At 50.3% G+C, this 21700-nt stretch overlaps 2 protein-coding genes across 3 annotated transcripts in view; one reads left to right on the forward strand and one right to left on the reverse strand.

Moving 5' to 3' along the window:
- Nucleotides 1–2930: 2930 nt before the first annotated feature.
- Rpl12 (ribosomal protein L12) lies at nucleotides 2931–6020 on the reverse strand. The gene is made up of 7 exons (XM_013021404.1): nucleotides 5874–6020; nucleotides 5433–5506; nucleotides 4512–4610; nucleotides 4114–4195; nucleotides 3686–3772; nucleotides 3127–3239; nucleotides 2931–2981 (listed from the first exon to the last, which is right to left on the reverse strand). Exons 1-7 carry the CDS (start codon nucleotides 5908–5910, stop codon nucleotides 2976–2978), a joined length of 498 nt encoding a protein of 165 aa, XP_012876858.1. The 5' UTR covers nucleotides 5911–6020; the 3' UTR covers nucleotides 2931–2975.
- Nucleotides 6021–6089: 69 nt separating this feature from the next.
- Nucleotides 6090–21700, forward strand: part of Lrsam1 (leucine rich repeat and sterile alpha motif containing 1) — a 37879-nt gene continuing 22268 nt past the window's right edge. Inside the window, exons 1-10 of one of the 2 annotated variants that reach the window (XM_013021395.1) lie at nucleotides 6090–6156; nucleotides 6436–6641; nucleotides 8440–8543; nucleotides 9145–9201; nucleotides 10144–10188; nucleotides 10310–10387; nucleotides 12552–12620; nucleotides 15370–15454; nucleotides 16451–16572; nucleotides 18380–18470. In XM_013021395.1, coding sequence (XP_012876849.1) covers nucleotides 8472–8543; nucleotides 9145–9201; nucleotides 10144–10188; nucleotides 10310–10387; nucleotides 12552–12620; nucleotides 15370–15454; nucleotides 16451–16572; nucleotides 18380–18470 — 619 coding nt within the window. In that variant the 5' untranslated portion in view covers nucleotides 6090–6156; nucleotides 6436–6641; nucleotides 8440–8471. The remainder of the gene's footprint in view (nucleotides 6157–6435; nucleotides 6642–8439; nucleotides 8544–9144; nucleotides 9202–10143; nucleotides 10189–10309; nucleotides 10388–12551; nucleotides 12621–15369; nucleotides 15455–16450; nucleotides 16573–18379; nucleotides 18471–21700) is intronic. The other variant, XM_013021396.1, reaches the window with a different exon arrangement.

Below are 21700 nucleotides of genomic sequence, written 5' to 3' on the forward strand. Positions count from 1 at the left end.
CAGTGAAGGGAAGGGACAGGAATCGCAGAAGAGGCCCTGGGACCCTCACACTTGTTTCTACTTTTCAAGTAATCCATTCTTTCCTGAGGCTTATGCAGCCCAGTCCTGCCTCAGCCTGAGGGCCAGGCCAGCCACCCTGAGTGCTGGCACATTGAACCCTCTGAGCACTCTGTTCATGCGCCACATACAGTTCCCACAATGCTTGGTGGCCTGGTTGCTTCTTGTTCTAGGGCCACCCCAGCTTGAGTCTGGCACTCCAGAAAGTGTGCAAATCATTATGGAAAAGTGAGTCCTCTGATAAGGACTCACAGAAGGCCTCTAGAAGGCACTGTAGTCAAACCCACCGGCCAAAAAGGGCTTTGGCCAGGAAAGACTTCTGGGAAGTGTAGTCCTATGGAGAGGCTGGATGCACGCACATGGCCAGACGTGCCATGTGGAGGTACCCACCCCCCGCCAGAGCTGCAGTTGCTGGTCTTCAGAAGTTGGCCTGTGGGAAAGGTAGTTGTCCTCAGCTGGGCAGGTGGGCCAGGCCCGAGGGAAGGAGAGAAAAGGACTGCTTAGCCCGGGTACAATTCAACGTGCCCCTGGAGGCGGGCTATGTGCAGCAACCCCAATGCCAGGCCTGACCCTAGGCGGAGCAAGGTGAATGGTGCAGATCCAGCTTCTGGTTCCAATTCCCCCCTTAGAGCTGAGTGAGGAATTCTTGATAAGGAGCCCAGGACTCCTTGGGCAAAGCCTGATTGGACAAATGCCTAAGTAGGCTAAATGGGTTGCTGAGAAGGAAAAAAGGGCAAACCCAGGGATGCTGAATCCCGTTTGAGAGCAGGTGCACCAGGCTGTGTGACACATACACTGCCATACTTTTGTAATCTGGGGTTGCGAACTTAACAGACTGCCTGTTTTCTTAGTGACTCTCGTTTATTTTAGCTTAATTTTAAATAAAACCTGAATTTGTAATAAAGGACAACCATGCCCTGATATTATTAACCATCTTTTGAAATATTTGATACTGGGTTATCAGTTTTCTCAAAACTGATATTAAGTTCACTTAATAAACCTAGTAAGAGGGGCTGGGAAGGTGGCTCAGTGGTAGAGCGCTAGCCCTGAGCTGAGGGACAGCGCCCAGGCCCAGAGTTCAGGCCCCACAACTGGACCCAAAAAAAAAAACCTAGTAAGACAACCAGTACCCCGAACTCAAAATCCAGTAGTTGGCCAAGGGACAGGCGTGTCACAAACAGGAGGGACAACGCATCCAGGATGGGAGGGTCAGAACCCCACTGCCTCTTTGGTTGCTCATGAGTAGCACAACTGCCATGAGCAATACTTCTTGCTCTCCCAATCAGCAGATACCCAGATGCAAACTTCACTTACCAGCAACATGTATGCAGTTTAGTGGAAGGTTTTTACCCAAAGCACCAACCTCATAAATCCAGACTCTAGAGAAGCCCTACAAATTTTGTAACAAGCATAGGAAACTTAAGTGAGCTTGGCCCTTACATTAAGTCAATAAAAACCATACAAATATGCTTAAGTGTGGCAAAGCAATCAGAGCTTATCTAGACTACTCACTGGCTTGATGCCTCCAGTTGGGTTTTACTCAAGACTTGATGCCTGAGAGAAATGGGAACACCTCACAGCAGGCATGTCAGGCTATCTCAGTTCTGCTGAGGATCTCTAATAGCTACTTCCAGTGTCACAGCTCATGTTCCAAATGAAATTCAAAAGTCCAATTTCATCCCATTGTAGATCAAAACTATCATGTACTACAAAAATATGTACTAGTTGGGCTCAAGCGACTGAACTTCATCCCTCAAAATCTACTGGGGTGGGGGGACTGGGAAGATGGCTCAGTGGTAGAACACTTGCCTTGCATGCATGAGGCCCTGGGTTCCTCAGCACCACATAAACAGAAAAAAAAGCCGGAAGTGGTGCTGTGGCTCAAGTGGTAGAGCACTAGCCTTGAGCTTAAGGACAGCAAGCAGGCCCAGAGTTCAGGCCCCATGATGGGAACCCCCCCAAAATAAATCTACTAGGCATTTGTGGCACAGCTGTTAACTCCAGCACTCAAGAAACAAAAACTAGGCCCTGCCTGAATCAAAGAGGGGCAATAGCTCCCTGATGCTCAAAGATTAGGCTGAGAAACACTAATAGACTCTATACAGATAGTGCCTTTTCTCCTCCCCATTTTTGTCCGTCCTAGGGGCCTGAACACTGTCCCTCACCTTTTCAGCTCAAGGCAAGGATCCTGCCAGTTTTGAGTGGTTTATTGGAGATCAGTCTCATTGACTTTCCTGCCCAGGCTGGTTTTGAACTTCAGTCCTCAATCTCAACCTCCTGAGTTAGCTAGGATTACAGGTATGAGCTTCTTCCCCATTTTTTATTGTCTATCCTAGGGCTTGAACTCAGGGCCTGAGTGCCCTACCACTTGAGCCACAGACATTTCTGCAACAGCTGGCCTCAAACCTATGCCCTCACATCTCAGCCTTCTGAGTTGTTGTAATTACATGAGTGAGCCACCATTGCCTGGCTCTCATTTAAAAACCAAACAGTTTACAGAAGTATTATGTGCTGTGAAAAGTGTGACTCTGTACTTCCCATTTCCAAGTACTTGTGTACCATGAGGGTTACAGTAACTAGCACCAGGCCATGTGGTACACAAAGGATAGGACCAGTAAATTGGTCTCTTAAGAACAAGCGCCAAACCTTTAACTTCAGTCTTGTTTCAGGACTAAAATTGGTAAATTTTTTCCAGTGGTTTTGAAAAAAAAACTTCATCCACAATAAAATGAATAGAACCACAAGCTGGAAAGCTCCTTCCATGCATCTTTCCTCTCCCAGGTTTTTTGCAGCTAGTTCGATACAGACCATAATTTGTTACCCACAGTGCTTCATAGGTTCTGCCACCACACCCCACAATGAACAAGGAAGCCCACTGGTTATCTGATGTTTTTTATTGAAAGTTTCTCTTGTGCTTCTTAACTCTGTAGAAAGAAAAAAAGGCTCTCAGTAAAGATCCAACAATTTTCTCTCAACCCCAGCCCAGCACTGACTCATTTCCAAACCCACTATTTCCCCTCAATCTCTGGCCCCTCTTAGAACCAAGCATAAGATACAGAAGCCACTTACAGCCGGGCATTCCACTGCACCACTGTTGATGTCATCTATGATGTCATGAGGGTGGCGGCCATCAACATTACACCCCACAGACTGAGCAGTGCCCAGGATTTCCTTAATGGTTCCTACAAACAAACAATGGCATCAGAGGGGACTCTGGTCCCCAATAATCCTCAGGTTTGAGGTCAGTAGGATACCTGAGTCCCCACCATACAGAACTTAACTCCTACAGCTCCATGGGCTGTTGCACCCAAACCTTGGGTCTTTTTTGTTGTTGTTGGTCGTGGGGCTTGAAATCTGGGCCTGAGCACTGTCCCTCAGCTCTTCAGCTCAAGGCTAGCGCTCCACTACTTGAGCTACAGCGCCACTTCCAGTTTTCTGGTGGTTTATGTTTCACGGAGTTTCCTGCCCAGGCTGGCTTTGAACTAAGATCCTCAGATCTCAGCCTGAATAGTTAGGGTTACAGGCACGAGCCACCAGCGCCCAGCTAAAACCTTGGGTCTTTTAAGTGCCAATACTAAGCATCCAGTGAAAGCACCCCAATTTGGTTAAGATGGCTACAAATTCTTACCAGAAAGTTCCCTGGCTAAAGATCGGTGCCGCATCTGCCGGGCAATGTTGACAATCTCATCAAAAGAGATGTTTCCACTGTGTTTAACTGCAGAGAAGAAAAAGCTTTCTCTCAATCTGAGACTGGGTCACCAACAACTTGCACTCCTTTATCTACTTCAGGACTGTCCCCATGCTTTCGGCACAGAATCATCCACATGAAGAACAACCCTGTTTCCTAAAAGCTGGGGTTTATTATTAGCTCACCACTGGATTGCACCAGTCAACTGAGAACTGATCAGGTGCAGTGGCGGGTGGCTAGGAGCAAACCCTTTCTTCCTTGTATGCACCAAGCACATGGCATGTTTTTGATAACCTTTGGCTTACTTTCCAGTCCCATGCCAACTCAGGTTTCATTACCAAAAAAAATCTAGGGAAAATCCAACTCACTGTTTTTTTGTTTCTTTCTGTCTCTTGGTGGCTCCTTTAGGGCTTTGATGATCAAGGCAGAGGCAGAAGGTACCACCTCTATCTGCAAAACAGATTCTTGCTGTGAATATATCCCCAACTCCAATTCTGTCAGACACAACTCTCAGAGAGAGTGGGCCAGACACTTGAATTACTGGAATGCCTAAACCACATTGCTAGCTTGGGGAATAGTATACTCAATGTGACCAGAAGTGACAAGGCTTAATATCCCAGATTTATGCTTTTGTCCCCGGACCACCCCCTTTACAAGGAAGGACTTCCCAGAGAGAAATGCTGTTTACCACTAATGACAATTTGGTTCAGGAATTTCAGAGGGGTGCTGCCTCTACCACCCATAAACCCAGCACAGTAAGAAGTACCTGGGCCTGTCTGTTCTGAATGGTCAGCTTCACTGTAATCCTTAGACCCTTCCAGTCCCCTGTCGCCTTGGCGATGTCATCACCTACTTTTTTTGGAGACTGCAGAAATGAAAGCATGTAATCACATTGTGTCCAGTACTGTTCACAAACAGAGATAAGAGCCTTCAGCCTTCCTCTAGGAAGGTTGAGCGGTAGGGGTACAATGTTTGAGTCATTTACCAACCTTGTCTTAAGAAACAGCGGGATAAAGGACACTTACCACCGGCTACATTTAATGGGCAGGTATCAAACTGATACAAAAATACTAGGGGTCTGGACATTTACTCCTTTATAATTCTTTGCACATGCCTAATTAATGCTTTTATTAAACTCCACTCAAGTACTAGCTGCCCTAAAGGGCAAGGAAGCAGTTAGAAATGCTTGAAACAGACCAAAAAGAAGCTTGGGACACCAAGGACAAAAACTTAATAAATTCGGATGCATGCAGACGCAATAAAAGCAGAGTATATAGAGCAAGAAGCAAGAGGCCAAAATGGCAACCACAAGGAGTAAAGCTAGCCATGGCCATTACTGAGTTTACATTCAGAGATAAACACAAGCTCCTATGCTCAGTAGGGCCTTCTTCCACAATCCAGTTAGTCCAATAGGGCTAGGCTTCTCCTCACCCCCAATGCTCATTATCTCACAACCTGACCTAAGGTCCATCCTGGCTGCCGTTTAGACACGCGGACGACAGCTAACTACATGGTGCACCCCAACTTCGTGGTAACTTCTTCCATGGCCCCTCATGCCTTATGCTCGATCAGAGATGACGAAATGGCTGCACAACTGCCAGAGCCCCGTTTGCACAAAACAGACCCTAGTCTGTTCTCGAGTTATGTTAAAAACAGAAACTTCGGCCCTCAGGCAGGGACTACTTACCAGACCCAGGGGGCCGATCTTGGGGGCCAGGGCGGACGTGGCGCCGACCTCGCCACCGGTGCACCTCAGGTACACTGGGAAGGAATTGAACCTCTGGTTAGAGCCGGAGAGGCCTCTTTTCAGAGCAGCACCGGGCGCCTCCGCAGGTGCGAGGCCGGCACTCGGCCCTCCCTCGGCCAGAGCCGCCCCGAGACCGCGCGGGGACGGGCCTTACCCTAGGCGTGCGGGCTGCAAGGCCGCCACAGGTCTTCCGGTCCTCCCTCCCCATTTACACGTGAGGCCCAGAAAAGGGGAGCCCCGCCAGGGCCGGCCCGCGCCGCCTCTCGGGGGAGCGGCCCCAGGGCCCGGCTGGGAAAGGCGCGCGGCGGGACCGCAGGCCCGACGAGCCGCGGGATGGAGCCTGGCTCCGTCCGCGACCCCGTCCGCATCTAGGGCACGCACCGACTTTGATTTCGTTGGGATCAAACTTAGGCGGCATGACGGAGGTGGCTGGTGTCGGATGAACCCGGATTCGGGACGACCGAAGAAAGTTGCACCTTTGCCTCCTCCGAGCCGAAAGACGAAAGGCCGGAAACAGCCCGGACCACGCTAGATATAGGCAGGAATACGCGGTTCTCGCGATAACTTGAGGCTCCGCCCCCGCCTCCGGGCGACGCCCTGGTCGCCATGATTTTTATGGGCAGGCTCCTGAGGCTGACGGCCGGAAGCTGGGTACCGGGGTGAGGTAGGGTCGGAAAAGGGGGTTCGGGACATTTAGCCCGGAGGTAGTCAGAGAGGATGGGCCACCTTTGAGGTCGTGGGCCCTGGCGGTCCCTGCGGTCCCTTGTCATGAGGATCACTCCGGGGTCACTGGCACCACTCCCGAGCCCCGCCCCTCCTCAGAGGGGTCCGCTCCCCTATTCTGGGGCCCAGGGACACGGCGACCCCTAGGGCCCTTCTAGCCCTCTCATTGTGTGTGCATTTTAGCCACCCAGACCATCCAGGGTAACTCTTCATCCTGCAGTTCCGCAGTTCCCAGAGTCTCAGACTTCGTCATCCTGGTCTGCAAGACTTTCCAAGGTTCTGAGTTCGGAACCACACTGGGCTTCCGCTGAGCCGGCGCCCGGTGGTCCGCGACCCCACGCCCATGAGCGAGCCTTCCCAGTGAGCAACCTGCCGGGCTCCACCCGAGGACCCCAACGCCCGGGAGCTCCCTGTCCGCAGAGCCAGGTGAGCCACTGCCCCGCCCAGCCCGGGTGGGTGCGGCTCTCCCCGGCCGCGCGTGGAGGAGGGATGGACCGGGGACATCGTACTGGGAAAAGCGGAGCTGGGAAGAAGGCTGAGAGGTGTCCGCACGTCGCGAGAGGGATGAGGAAAAGCCAGTCTTTGGGGAGCAGGAGAGGCTGTGGTCACTGGGAACAGATGTAGAGTGAGACCTTAAAGAGGCCAGAAGCACTGGGCAACTGCAGGCCATCAGGGAGGATGGCAGAGAGCTTTTAGAGCATTCCCCATCACTGCAGGACGGTACCTGCGGGCCTGGCAGCCTCAGGCAACCTCCTCAGACAGCTCACACCCAGGGCCAAGACCCGTGATTCAGGAACAAGTGCGCCCTCGGGTGCCCGAGATGCCCCCTGCTCCTCTTCTCCCAGTCTCCTGTAGTGGTCCCTGAATCAGTTTTTCACTGGTATGTTGCTGTCACGTGTGGCTTCTATTTATTAAGCCCTCTCACGGGTCTGGGGGCTGGTGGCTCACCCCTGCAGTTTGAACCAGGTGGAGCTGGAAAGACTGTGAGACTCTTATCAAACTCCTCAGAAAAAGCCAGAAGTGGTTCTGTGGCTTAAGTGGTAGAGTGCTAGCCTTAAGCAAAAGAAGCTCAAGGACAGTAGGAGGCCGTGAGTTCAAAACCCAGGATCAGCAAGCAAGCGAGCTAGCTAGCTAGATAAGCTGGTAATCACTGGCTCCTCACAAAACCTACTGTTGCTAACAGAATTATGGTTAAGGAAGCTGTGACGCTAAGAGGTCAAAGTGACGCATTTGATGGGTGCTAGGTGTGGATTCAAACCCAGTAATACTTCATCTCAAAGCCTGTGTTGTAACCACACTCAGTCTGGATAATTGTTTCTGGTTGCTCTTGTCCTTTATAGAGACTGTGCAGATTTGGACAAGGCAATGAGCACTAGCTCTGAGTGTAATGAGCCTGTACTGAGTTGGGCAAACTGTGCAGGATGAGAACTGGTAAGACCAGGATCCCAAGCGGGTTTTGCAGCCTTTCAAGCTGTATAACCAGATCACTGAACTTAATGAGTGTCTCAGTTTCTCCACTATCAACAGAGCCGTGATGAGAATCACATGGGATAATAACTGGGAAGGTGGTACCCACATGACTGATGATTGCTTTTTCATCTTTATTGAATTCATACCTCTCTTATGGTATAGTTTGAGCTTTCCACACCATGGCTAGCACTGGTTTGATCCTGCTTATGTCACTCTTTTTTTTTTTTTTGGTTGGTCATCAGGCCTGAATTCTGGGCCTGGGCGCTGTCCCTCAGCTCTTCAGCTCAAGGCTAGCACTCTACCATTTGAGCCACGGCACCACTTTTGGCTTTTTCTACTTATGTGGTACTAAGGAATCGAATCCAGGGCCTCATGCATGTGAGGCAAACACTCTACCACTGAGCCACCTTCCCAGCCCCTTATGTCACTCTTGACAGGGACTAGCTGAGTCTGTTAGAGTCCTCAGAGAGCATCCTTAAAAGTGCCTAGGGAACTTCCTTCCCTATGGTAGAGGAGAGCTGGGGCCTGGAACAGGGAAAGGGTAACACTTAGATCTCACCGTGGCTCACCTGGCCTGCCTTTATGCTCTTTCCACCCCTTTGAGTTGTGTGTTCTGTCTTGAGCACCACTGTGTGGGCTCAGGGCACTGATAAGCATGTTAACAGAACCCTGCCAGCATGGAGGTCACTGTCAGGGACCCAGTCAGGGACTCGGACCAATTTGTTAGGGTTCTAACCTCTGTCCTATGCCTTAGGATCTTAAAGACCTGTCTGGGTAAAGTGAAAGATGCCTCTCTTCTTCCGGAAGCGGAAACCCAGTGAGGAGGCTCGGAAACGCCTGGAATACCAGATGTGTCTGGTGAGGGACAGTGTATTTCCTCTGATTCCTTCCTGGTCCTCCTATGCCTCCCCATCCCTGCACGGCACAGCGTCCTTTTTTTTTTTTTGGTCGGTCATGGGGCTTGAACTCTGGGCTTGAGCGCTGTCCCTGTGCTCTTTAGCTCAAGGCGCGTGCTCTACCGCTTGAGCCACAGCACCACTTCTGCTTTTCTAGTGGTTTATTGGAGATAAGAGTCTCATGGACTTTCCTGCCCAGGCTGGCTTTGAACCGGGATCCTCAGATCTCAGCCTCCTGAGTAGCTAGGATTACAGGCGTGAGCCACCGGCGCCTGTCTAGCCCTCTTCTTTACTGCCTTCTTTTCCCTGCTGAGCCATCAAGCTCCAGCAAAACCAGGCACACTGGGCACCAGAAGATATCTGTGGTCCCTTCCAGCTCCTTAATTCTGTGTTACCTTGTACCTTGCCTGGTTTTATCCACTCCATAAGAGTGTTTATACAGTAGTTTGGGGATGTAGTTCAGTAGTAAAGCACTTGCCTAGCATGCTTGATCCCCAGCTCCATGCTAAAGAAAAAGAAAAAGAAAATTAACTAATATAAAATTGAATTTTTTTTCTCCTTAGGCAAAAGAAGCTGGGGCTGATGATATCCTTGATATCTCTAAATGTGAGCTGTCAGAGGTAATGTGAGGGTGGTATATAGACTGTGCATTTGACCATCCTGTTCCCTTGGATCCTATGTCCCAAGGGAAGACAGACATAGAATCAGACTTTTAAAAGGCTAGAACATTAATAAAGAGATGTTTCCTTAGATTCTATTCTTTCCCAGAAGAATTGAGAAGATCCTTTGGTTTTGACATAGTTCTGAAAGAACCAGAGGTTTTAGTTAGAAATGGAGCAGGGTGTGATGAGCATGTCTGTGATCCCAGCTTTCAGGAGGCTGAGGAAGGAGGATCATGAGTTTGAGGCCATCCTGGCAACATAGTGAAACTTCATCTCCTATTAGAAAGAGAGAGAGAGAGAGGGGTGGGGAGGTCAGGCACTGGTAACTCATGCCTATAATCCCAGGTATAAGGGAACCTAGATCTGAGGATTGCAGTTTGAAGCCAGACCAGGCAGAAAAGTCCATGAGATCTTATCTCCAATTAACCACCAAAAGGCTGAAAGTAGAGCTGTGGCTCAAGTGGTAGAGCACTAGTGTTGAGCAAAAGAAGATCAGGAACAGTGCCTAGGACAGGATGGAAGGAAGGAAGGAAGGAAGGAAGGAAGGAAGGAAGGGAGGGAGGGAGGGAAGGAGGGAGGGAGGGAGAAATGAAGGGAGGGAGAGATGAAGGGAGAGAGAAAGGGAAGAAAGAATGGAGAAAATTTACCCACAAAATCCCCAGTGCTAGCCTAGTCGTATTCATGATAGGCACAGGGGTGGGACAGGGCAGTTCCCTGCCACCTGACTGGGGGAAGGCTGACCCTACCCCAGCACCATTCTTCCCACCCTGGGCTGAGCACTGTTCTCCAAATCATTGTTTTTCCCTAGTTTACCTCCTGCCTAGCTATCCCTCAGAGAACAACAAAGGAGAAACTGGCAAGAGAGGTGGCACCTACTTACCTTTCTTTATCTCATTTTAGATTCCATTTGGGGCTTTTGCAACATGCAAAGTTCTGCAGAAGAAGGTGAGCCGAGTGTCTTCAGTGAATCACTTGCTGCATGTTTTTGCCTTTTGGAAACTGGAGAAACCATCTTCCTGGCCAGGCTCTTCTGCAACCTGATATTTCTCAAATCTTTTCCTCACAGGTGTTGATTGTACATACGAACCACCTTACTTCTCTGCTTCCCAAATCCTGCAGCCTCCTGAGCCTTGCAACCATCAAGGTACTGGGGCCTCTCCAGGTGTTCCAGGTGGCAGCTGGCTTTCCTGAGTCCTCCCCACTGCTATCCCCCCTCACGCACCCGTTGTCCCCCCCCATCCCCATGGGGTTTCATCTGTTAAAGTTTTGTTTCGTTTCTTTTCTTTTTGGCAGTCATGGGACTTGAACTCTGGGCCTGGGCACTGACCCTGAGCTCTTCAGCTCAAGGCTGGTACTCTACCAGCCACAGCACCACTTCTGGTTTTCTGGTGGTTTATTGGAGATAAGAGTCTCACGGTCTTTCCTGCCCCGGCTGGCTTTGAACCGTGATCCTCAGATCTCAGTCTCCTGAGTAGCTAGGATTACAGACGTGAGCCACCAGCCCCCAGCTCGTCTGTTAAAGTTTTTCTGTGCCATACTGGCCTCATTGAACCATCAGTTAAGGATTTGTTTTGTTTTATTTTGTTTCGATTGTCGTTTGTGGGGCCTGAACTCTGGGCCTGGGTGTCAGTGCTGGGCACTTCTGTGTGCTGTGCCTGGGACACATGCCTCCCTGAGCTCCCATGCTATATAGAAAACTAAATCCTAAAAACATAGCCTGGAAGCCAATGACCTAAGCAGGACGAAACAGCAGGGCCTTAGAGGGCATTAGGTGAAGCCCCTCCTGACTGTGAGACCCTGTCCTAAAACAACCACAAAAGGACCAGGTGCCCGTGGCTCACGCCTGTGATCCTAGCTACTCAGGAGGCTGAGATCTGAGAAATCATGGTTCAAAGCCAGAAAAACAGAAATGGCGCTGTGGCTCAAATGATGGAGCACTTGCCTTGAGCTGAAGAGCTGAGGGACAGCATCCAGTCCCAGAGTTCAAGCCCCACAACCCCCCCACCACCACATACACACACACACATACACACACACACACACGGAAAAAAAGAAATGAAAAGAGAAAATGAAGGATAGCTGTTGTGGCATATGCCTGTAATCTCAGTGCTCAGGAGACTTCAGTAGAAAGAGTTCCATGCTAGCCTAGGATATATAGCAAGAATTTTTCTCAAACTAGAAAAAAAAAAAATTAAAAAAAGAGGAGGAGAAAGAGGGAGGGAGGGAGGGAAGGAAGAAAGAAAGAAGGGAAGAAAGGAAGGAAGGAAGAAGGAAGGAAAAAAGGAAGGAAGGAAGAGAGAAGAAAGAAAGAGGAGAAGGAAGGAGGGAAGAAAAGAAAAAGCTGGGCACCAGTGGCTCCTACTTGTAATCCTAGCTACTCAGGAGGCTGAGATCTGAGGATCATGATTGGAAGCCAACCTGGGCAAGAAAGCCCATAAGGCTCTTATCTCCAATTAGCAACCAAAACACCAGAAGTGGAGCTGTGGCCCAAGTGGTAGAGCACTAGTCTTGAGCAAAAAAGCTAAGGGACAGTGCCCAGGCCTAAATTCGAACTCCAAGACTGGCACAAATAAATAAGGGTAGGGGAGAGAGACAGAGAGAATGGTAGGACCTTGTGTAAAAAAAGCTAAGGGAAGCCGGGCACAGGTGGCTCATGCCTATAATCCTAGCTACTCAGGAGGCTAAGATCTGAGGATCATGGTTCAAAGCCAGCCAGGGCAGGAAAGTCTGTGAGACTTTTTTTTTTTTTTTTGTCGGTCGTGGGGCTTGAACTCTGGGCCTGAGTGCTGTCCCTCAGCTCTTTAGCTCAAGGCGAGTGCTCTACCACTTGAGCTACAGCGTCACTCCGGTTTTCTGGTGGTTTATTGGAGATAGGAATCTCACAGTCTTTCATGCCCAGGCAGGCTTTGAACTGAGATCCTCAGATCTCAGCCTCCTGAGTAGCTAGGATTACAGGCATGAGCCACCAGCTCCCGGCAGTCTGTGAGACTTTTATCTCCAATAAACCACTAGAAAACTGGAAGTGGAGCTGTGGCTCAAGTGGTAGAGTGCTTGCCTTGAGCTGAAGAGTGAAGGGACAGCGCCCAAGCCCAGAGTTCAAGCCCCACAACTGACAAAAAAAAAAAAAGCTAAGTGGGGGCATGAAGCCCCACATTCAATCCAACTACCAGCACTAAAATGAGGGGAGAGCGAGAGGAAGGGAGGAAGGGGAGTTCATCATTGTAACATAGACATGAAATGACCGCTGTCACTTCTGGCTACCCTAAAGCCTGGGATTCTGGGCACTGAGAGGTGTCTTCCCTCTGTAGGTTCTGGATCTCCATGACAATCAGCTGACAGCCCTTCCTGATGACATAGGACAGCTGACAGCTCTCCAGGTAAGGATGCAGGACACAGAAGCCCATCTCTGGTGGGGAATGTTCTGGTTGTGCTGTGGCCAGTGGCCTCACACTGTTCAGGTGCCAGCGCCACCTTTGCCAGCGCAGTCTGACTGTGGTAGTCTCTACCAGGCTTTGGCCTATGCTTTGAGATTTCATCTTGGGCGTCTACAGCGTTATAGGAAAAATACCTGGTATATACTTGAAAAAAGGAAAAGGTGGGTTCTGGGATATTGGATGTTTGGATGTGGCTTAAGTGGTAGAGTGTCTGTCTAGTTAGCACAAGGCCCTGACTTGCAAAAGGAAAAGATGGATTCTAGCACTTGGGAGGAAGCAAGAGGATCATGAGTTCTAGGCCAGCCTGTACTACAAGCATGGTGAGATTTCACACTGGCCCACAGCTCCCTGCTCCTGAGCTATAGCAGCCCTTCACTGAGCCTTGTACAAAGCTGCATATTGGCGTGGCTGCTCCTAGCCACCACCATGTGAGGCCCATCTCAGGGCTGCCCCCATACCATGGAGGGGACCCCATTTTGCTCACACTGAAAACCCCTTCTCTTCACTGGGATCCTAAAGATCCTTTTCAGGCTGGAGGTGGAGCTCATGGGCAGAGCTCTTATGCAGCATACAGGAGGTCCTGGGTTCCATCTCGAGCACCTAGAAGATAGAAAAGAAAATGTAAACCCCCAAATGATGGGACCTAGCTGTTTTCCAAGCCTCCCTCTTACTCTGTCCCCTTTGCTTTAGTAGTCACCTAAACCCTCCGTCTCCTGTCCCTACCCCAGCAGGACCTCTCCATGTGGGCTGTCCATTCTGCTGGAGTGGCCCTTCCTGGCCCTTTCTGGGGTGGTTTGCAGCCTCAGCCTTCAGCTGTGAGCCCAGTGTGTCTGTGAAGCCTGTCTGAGAGATCCCAGTATTCGTCTTAGAACCCCTATCTTACTTCCCAAAAGCACCCACTGCAGACTGCAGAAAGCCAGTGTCTGAGAGCACCACTACCCAGCTCACTGCCTGGCGCATTGAGAGGGGTGAGGTGCAGCCTCCATGCGCACCGTCACCATGTATGTGACATTACCTCATGTTGCACAGAAGATCCTAACCTGCCCAAGGTCACAGGGAACGAGTGGCAGAGCAGCAGCAATTGTCCCCGTGACCACAGTACCTTCCTTGGTACAGGATTGGGGGACATTTATATGGATACTTTTATTGAGTTGCTGCATTTGCTATTTTGTAGCTTTTGGACACCTGACAATACATTGTAAACATCTTTGGTTCATCAGATATGTACTTAGTCTTTTATTTTTGTTCTTTTTTGCCAGTCCCAGGGCTCCAGGCTTGAGTGCTGTCCCTGAGCTTCTTTTGTTCAGGGCTAACATTCTACCACTCAAGCCACAGCACCATTTGGAGATAAGAGCCTCAGACTTTCCTCCCTGGGCTGGCTTCAAACCTTGTCCTCAAATCTCAGCCTCCTGAGTAGGTAGAGTTACAGGCATGAAGGGTTTTATAATTTTTAAGATGCCATTCACTGGGATAAAACACTGCAAGCCCTGTGTCAAACTAAATAATGTCCTAAGCAGGGGAAGCAATATAGCTATTAAATTAGAGGCACATACTGCTTCCTCACAGCCCAGCCTAGCCAGCACCCCATCTTCCCTAAGATGGACAGAAGCACAGACAGGTCTCCAGTCTGGAAAAAAATTAGGAGCTGACAGTACATATTTCCATCTTTCCTCCCTGCTCTACTGGGCAGGACCTGCCCCAGGACAGTTAAGGGGCAGCGTCCAAGGCTGAGCACAGAGGTGCCCACAAGGAGTCCCAACTCTGGGCCTCTTCCCTGAGGACACATCCCAGGCTGAGGGAGCAAGTGATACAGAGATTGAGGGGCAGAATGAGCCTGTGGACACAGCTGGGCTGTTTTCTTGCAGGAGGAGAGGATGACAGGTGCCATAGTTGATTATTGATTTGCCTTTGCATCTCTGATGCTGCCATTCTTCCCCAAGGACAGACTCAATGGAAAAAAGCAAGCACAGTGTCAGTTTGTAATGGCTATTTTGAGTGGCATCCTGTTGGCCTCCATCACATGTGGTGCCCTACCCTGGAGGGTGCAGAGCCTTGGGATCCTCCCAGCCCGGGTCCCGTCCCAGTACCACTGGCTTTGGCCTTGAGACCTAGTCCAGATCGCAATGGGGCTTGGCTCCCTTCTTTTGACACTGGGATGGCTAAGGCCTAATCCTGCCCTCCTCACCCAACCCCTTCCTCTGTTAGCCCTTCCTCTTCTTTTCTTCCTCCCCAACTGGGTAGTGGATATAAATGCTGGAGCTTCAGCTGGGAGCAGGGCTTGGTCTTGGCTTGGCTCTCTCGGGCACATGATCTCACTATTGTGGGCCTCATTTTTCTCACCTCTCAAATGTGGTCATACTTATCTCTCCCTTCTAAATAGGGTTTGTAAGAATCAATAAAGTCACAGAGGGATGGGCATCTGTGGCTCACACCTAACTACTTTGGAGGCTGCGATCTGATGACCACAGTTCAAAGCTAGCCCAGGCAGGAAAGTTCATGAGACTCTTATTTCCACCAAAAGATTCAAGTGGTAGTGCACCAGCTAAGGAGATCCCAAGGCTTTGAGTTCAAAGCCTAGTACACAGGTATATGGATACAGTGGCTGGTGGCTGGCCCAAAGCAGGGGTGAGGGTCATAGCGGAAGTTACTGCTGTCTGTGTGTAGCTTTCTATGTCATTGCTTTCTCCCTCAGGTATTGAATGTGGAAAGGAATCAACTGACGTATCTCCCACGCTCCATTGGGAACCTGATCCAGCTCCAGACCCTCAATATAAAAGGTATGTGACCAGAAAGCCTTGCCCCTTTGGGAAGCTCCTGGTTGACACAGCCAAGAACCACAAGGGAGGCACTCCCTGAGCCACTAAGCATGGGGACAACGCTACAAACCAGACAGGCCTACTGCTAGGAGACAGGTGTATCCAGAGGGTTCCCTGACTGCTCAGAGCCAGGGCTTTGTGAGAGGAGGGCCAGGCAGCAGGATCAGCTGGGCCAAGAGAGGGACCGAAGGAATGAGTGATGGAGAAGCCACTGCAGCAGTTCTGAATGACAGTCTGTGAGGCAGGCCGAGGACTGTGGGGGTGGGGGCATTCCAGCTGAGGAAAGTGAGACTTGAGACCAGCCCAGATGATAGTGCAGGCTCCTTACTCTCTGCAGAGACCCCACCTCAGATGCCCGCTCCTTAGTTTCCTGCCCCTAAGTGGTCGCTACACAGAAGTTCCAGCTTAGCTAACTGGTACATGTGACCAGTTGTAAAAATTGTGGTCCCCACCAGGGGTTGGTGACTCACACCTATAATCCTAGCTACTAGGAGGCTGAGATCTGAGGATCAAGGTTCCAAGGAAAATCCATTAGACTCTTCTCCAGTTATCAGCAGAAAAGCTAGAACTGGTTGCCACTCAAGTGGTAGAGCTCCAGCCTTGAGCAAAAAAGCCAATTGAGAGCTCTGGGCTCTTAAGTACAAGCCCCAGTATAGGCGTGTGCATGCACGCGTGTGGGAGCGCATGCGTGCACACACATACATACATACACACACACACAAAATAGTGGTGTCCCATTTATTGATTGTTGCCCAGGGCATCACGTGCATCTTCTCTGTGCTGAGGCTTTATCTTACAATAAGATGAAAAAATTGGGGTTCACGGTGGTATAGCTAGTTCTCCTAAGTCCTCAGTAAGTGGTAGCTGACCTCCTGCCCCTCCTCTGGTCCTGTGAGTGTCAGGCAGGACAGTTGCAGGATTCTGGGTTGCTGAGCTCTGCTCTTGGGCTCTGTCCAGACAACAAGTTGAAGGAGCTGCCAGACACCACAGGGGAGCTGCGGAGCCTGCGCACTCTAGACGTCAGTGGAAATGAGATTCAGAGATTGCCGCAGTTGCTTGCACACGTTCGGACCCTGGAGGTGAGTGTGGAGCCATGCTCCCCGGGGTGCCCTCTGAGTGCCGCAGGGTGCCAGGTCCCAGAGATCCTGAAGTGCTCATAGAGACAGATGTGTGGACAGGAAGCCAGGTGTAAGCAGAGGTTTAACCCTGCATAAGAGTGGCATTTGAACCAGATCTTGAAGAATGAGATATGGGCTGGTGGCTCATACCTGTAATCCTAGCTACTCAGGAGGCTGAGCTCTGAGGATCCCGGTTCAAAGCCAGCCCAGGCAGGAAAGTCCGTGAGACTCTTATCTCCAATAAACCATCAGAAAACCGGAAGTGGCGCTGTGGCTCAAGTGGTAGAACACTTGCTTTGAGCTGAAGAGCTCAGGGACAGCGCCCAGGCCCAGAGTTCAATCCTCGCAACCAAAAAAGAAAAGAAAAGAAAATGAGATGTAGGCATGGACGTGGCCAACAGGAGCTTCTAGGAGAGGAAACAGGGCAAGGAGAGGCCAGAGATGGGATGCACAGGGTATGCTGGGAAGGGAAGCAAGGTGCCCAGAAGGTGCTGCTCCTGGAGCCCAGATCCTAGGAGCCTAGGAAGCTGGAAGGGCAAGGGAGACAGGAAGTGGGGGCTGTGCCTTGGCCTGGCAACACAGAAACCCATGCCATCAGAGCATGAGGTGTGTGTCAGCTCAGGCAGCCATAATGAACAGCAGAGGTTGGGCAGTACACACAGGTGAAATGTGTGGAAGCCCAAGACAAGGTGCTGATGAGTTCCCTTCCTTCAGGAGACACAGAGGAGCCCACTCAAGGCTGTCCTCTGGGAAGGTAGGCTCTCCAACATGTGACTGACAGCCAGTGCTTACTAAGTCAAGGCCTGTGTTAGCTCCCCGAATCTTCACAGCAATCGTGTGAGGCAGATACTGTGGTGCCACTTACCAGGTGAAGAAACTGAGGCCCAGGCAGTGGGCAGGCTCTCCCCAGGACTACACGGCGAGAGTCATAGATGACATGTCTGTCAGGCTGTCTGGATCTGCCCCCTGTGCTTGTCACCTCTGCATAGCTCGGTGTCTGGAGTGGGGACATCTCTATCAAATCTGGCCAGGCATCCGAGGAGACACCTCTCTGCTGTCAGATCTGAGCAGAAGGGCTGGGGTGAGGTGGGAGGGGGCTGGACAGACAGTGAGGGGAAATGGCCATCCTCCACAGAAGGGCCTCTGCTGGGGCACAGGCCTCAGAAGGATTCTCAGGACAGCTGCAGGCAGGCCAACACGGGTCCATTCAGTGCTACCCATGAGAATGTCCTGTCCTGACTATACAGTCCAAATCAGTGGCCACGCTGAAGGCCAGGTGCACCCAAATGTCACTTCTCCCTTACACAGTCTGCCAGGCTGGTGTGGTGGCTGTGTGGTGGCTGAGGAACCCAAATGTCACTTCTTCCTTACACAGTCTGCCAGGTTGGTGTGGTGGCTGTGTGGTGGCTGAGGAAGCCGTGGCTCAGGACAGCTCAGGGACCCCACAGTGGGTTGGGCTGGGCTGGGTCACAACTCTGGTCAGTAATGGAAATGTTCTTTCATGTATGCTGGCCCCAGGGAACCACTAGCCACCTGTGAGCCATTAAAACATGGCGCAGGAACTGACGTTAAACCTGATGTGACTTTAGCTAGGTAAAATTTCCATGTACGTGGCCACATGCAGCCGCTACACATTGCTGGTGACCAGGGCCACCTGGGTGAAGTCAGTTTGCTTGGTAGGCAGGGGAGACAGCACTGGTTCATTCTGTCCTGTGAAACTGCATGACCTGTGGTCATGCTGGGCAGTAAGGAGCCCCTGTGTCCACAGACGCTGAGCCTCGACGCCTCGTCCATGCTGTATCCCCCGCGGGAGGTGTGTGGCGCTGGCACCGCAGCCGTGCAGCAGTTCCTCTGCAAAGGTAAAAGCAGGCCACCTGCCCCCACCAGCCACCCTGTGCCACCCACACTGGGACAGCAGAGGCCAGAGAGCTGCCATTCCTGCCTGCCTGGAGCTCAGGCTCTGGCAAAGCAAGCACACACTGAAATGAAGTCACAGGCTGGGCTTGGGAGCTGGGACGTGGGCACATCTCAGGTAGGAAGACTCACATGAGCAAGAGCATGGCTGGCACCTGAGAGTCGGCCAGGACTTGGAAAAGAGAGGCTGTGTGCAGAAGGTTGTGCACGTGGAAGGGCTGTGAGGGGCAGAGAAGCCTGAGCTGTGATGGACAGCAGGCCATTGTGTCTGGAGCACCAGAGCCCGGGGAAGAGAGATGGAGAGGAAGCCAGAGGGGCCCAGGCCCAGTGTCCAGGGAGACTTGTTTCCTCAAAGGTTGCTCAGGCTCTGTGAGGAGAAGGGAATGGGGGATGGGAAGCCAAGTAGGCCACTGGATCATGGAGGAAGAGGTGATGGTGACCTGAACCTGAGGAAGGGCAGGGCAAGGCAGCAGGAGCTAAACCTGGGGCTGCTGATGGCCAGAACAGCAGAGGGGTGTGACGTGCAAGTCAGGGTAGATGTCCTGTGTCTGCAGAGCTTTCAGAACAGAGCCAAGGCACACATACACATGGTCTTCTGATTCATGATGAAGCAATGGTACAAGTGACCTTCGTAGTATGTAAATGATTCCAGATCAGTTGGGTCTCTTTGTGAGGAAAAATGAACTCTGGACCCAGGGAGCAGACAGATCAGAGATAGAGCAGGACCCTGGGTTCTGTCTCCAGCACCACAAAATAAAATAAAAGTGAGCCAGGCATGGTCCTCACATCAGCTACTTAGGAGGCAGATATTGGGAGGATCACAACTTGAGATCAACCTAGACAAAAAAACTTCCTCTCAACTAATGAAAAGAATTGTGGTCCAGTCCAGCCCGTGCATAAATGAGAGACCTTATTCAAAAGATGACTAAAGCCAAAAGCAATGGGGACGTGTGGGTTGAGTGGTAGAGTACCCCTGGCTTGGCAAGCTCAAGGCCCTGAGTTCAAATCTCATTACCACCAAAATAATAATAATAGCAGTACCCATGTTTATTTTATTGGAATTTGGTTAGTTTCCCTTTTGTGTGTTTGGGGGGAGGGGTTGTTTTGGTTGATATTGGAGCTAGAGCTCTACCACGTGAGCCATGCTCTCAGACATTAACCAATTAGTTAATAAGTGAGATTGAATTAAAATCAAAGCCTCTCTCCTACCGTTAGTGGCATTTTAGCCCACATCTTCCCTAGCACAGTGTGAGCTGTGCCCCGAGGGACAGTGTGCAGCAAGGAACTTATGTGTTTCCACCCCATGAGGACCTTCCTCCCCTCAGCCTGGCTGATGCTAGTGTCTTCGAGATTCTACTAATAAGGGCTGGATGTCTCTGTGCTGAGGCCTTGCCTAGCAAGTGTGAGGCCCTGGGTTCCATCCTAACAATTCAGGAAAAAAGAAGTCAATTTGATAAACAACAGATCTTGTTATTTTAGTTTTTCTTTCATGTTTTTATTTTTTTTTTAATTTTTTATTTTTTTTGTCGGTCATGGAGCTTGAACTCTGGGCCTGGGCACTGTCCCTCAGCTCTTCAGCTCAAGGCAAGCACTCTACCACTTGAGCTCCACTTCCGGTTTTCTGAGCGGTTTATTAGAAATAAGAGTCTCATGGACTTTCCTGCTGGGGCTGGCTTTGAACCATGATCCTCAGAGCTCAGCCTCTTGAGTAGCTAGGATTATAGGCATGAGCACTGGTGCCCAGCTTATTTATTTTATTTACCCATTTAAATTTTTTATTGTTATAAAGGTGATGCAAAGAGTATTTTTTTAAGTTTTAGCAAGGATTTATTTTAATATAGCAGGATAGAGAAGGGAGAAATAGGAAAACATTTCCTGTTTTCTGTGCAGGAAATGGGAGTTATAGACTCAAAATAGTGGTTACAATAAAAGCTACAACTAGCCTTGAGCAAAAATGCTCAAGGACAGCAGTCAAGCCCTGGGGGAGGGGAGCAGGGGCACACACATAGAGTCTGTAGCTTCCTTTTTGTTTTTTTGGTGGCACTGGGTTTGGACTCAGGGCCTTGTACTCACTAGGCAGGCATTCTACCTACCACTTCTGCCACTGAGCTACACCTCCAGCCCAACTGCAGAGCTTTTCTTCTTTCTGAGCTTTTCTTCTCTGTGAGCTGTGCTCCTATCATCTAGCAATCCTAATCCTTTACACAAAGGAGCTGGCTGGGTCAGATGGTGAGGCCCAGCCAAGATCCAGAAGACCTTCGGGACTCCCTTTTGCACACGTAACTTGCATTCTCTCGGATCTTAGTTCAGTGTTGCTTCCCTGATTCTCTGGATTTTTGCTTCATGTGTAGACAGCAGACTGCCTATTTCTAGCATTTCTTTCTTTCTTTTTCTTTTTTTTGTTCTTATTGTTTTTGGTCGTGGGGCTTGAACTCAGGGCCTGGGTACTGTCCTTGAGCTCTTCTGCTCAAGGCTAGTACTTTTCTGGTAATTAACTAGAGATAAGAGTCTCAAGGATTTTCTTGCCTGGGCTGGCTTTGAGCCATGATCCTCAGATCTCAGTATCCTGAGTAGCTAGGATAACAGGTGTGAGCCACAGATTCCCGGCCTTCTGGTATTTTTTTTTTTTTTGGTCGGTCATGGGACTTGAACTCTGGGCTTGGGTGCTGTCCTTGCGCTCTTCAGCTCAAGACAAGTGCTCTACCGCTTGAGCCACAGCACCACTTCTGCTTTTCTAGTGGTTTATTGGACATAAGAGTCTCATGGACTTTCCTGTGGGCTGGCTTTGAACCACGATCCTCAGATCTCAGCCTCCTGAGTAGCTAGGATTACAAGGATGAGCCACCAGCACCCCGCTTGGTATTTCTTGTTAGTTGCCTACTTTCACCATTCCAAAGTGGGAGTATAGAAGCTAACTGACAAAAAAAAAAAAGTTGCAAACAATGCCAGACTTGGTGGACACACCTGTAATCCCAGCACTCAGCAGGTGAGTCAAGAGATTGAGTCCTGGGCTACATAGCTAGACCCTATCTCAAAAGATAAAATCAAACAGTGCAATAGAAAAGTGTAAGGCATGAACCCTTTTAAAGTATGCAGGAGGAAACTGTCAGAGCCAGAGGAGAAAGTCATGCCCAAGGTGTCACACACTTAGATACTAGCAAAGCCATGTCCCGGC

Source organism: Dipodomys ordii, unplaced genomic scaffold (assembly GCF_000151885.1).
Source record: "Dipodomys ordii isolate 6190 unplaced genomic scaffold, Dord_2.0 Scaffold55, whole genome shotgun sequence".
Lineage (NCBI taxonomy): Eukaryota > Metazoa > Chordata > Mammalia > Rodentia > Heteromyidae > Dipodomys > Dipodomys ordii.

What these genes read in the sequence shown, in the direction of transcription:
- Rpl12 (XM_013021404.1), bottom strand. Translation starts at nt 5,910, where the DNA reads ATGCCGCCTAAGTTTGATCCCAACGAAATCAAAGTCG. An exon ending in AGATCGGCCCCCTGGGTCTG is followed by an intron (nt 4,611 to 5,432) that starts GTAAGTAGTCCC and finishes TCATTTCTGCAG; the next exon opens with TCTCCAAAAAAAGTAGGTGA. An exon ending in TTCAGAACAGACAGGCCCAG is followed by an intron (nt 4,196 to 4,511) that starts GTACTTCTTACT and finishes TCTGTTTTGCAG; the next exon opens with ATAGAGGTGGTACCTTCTGC.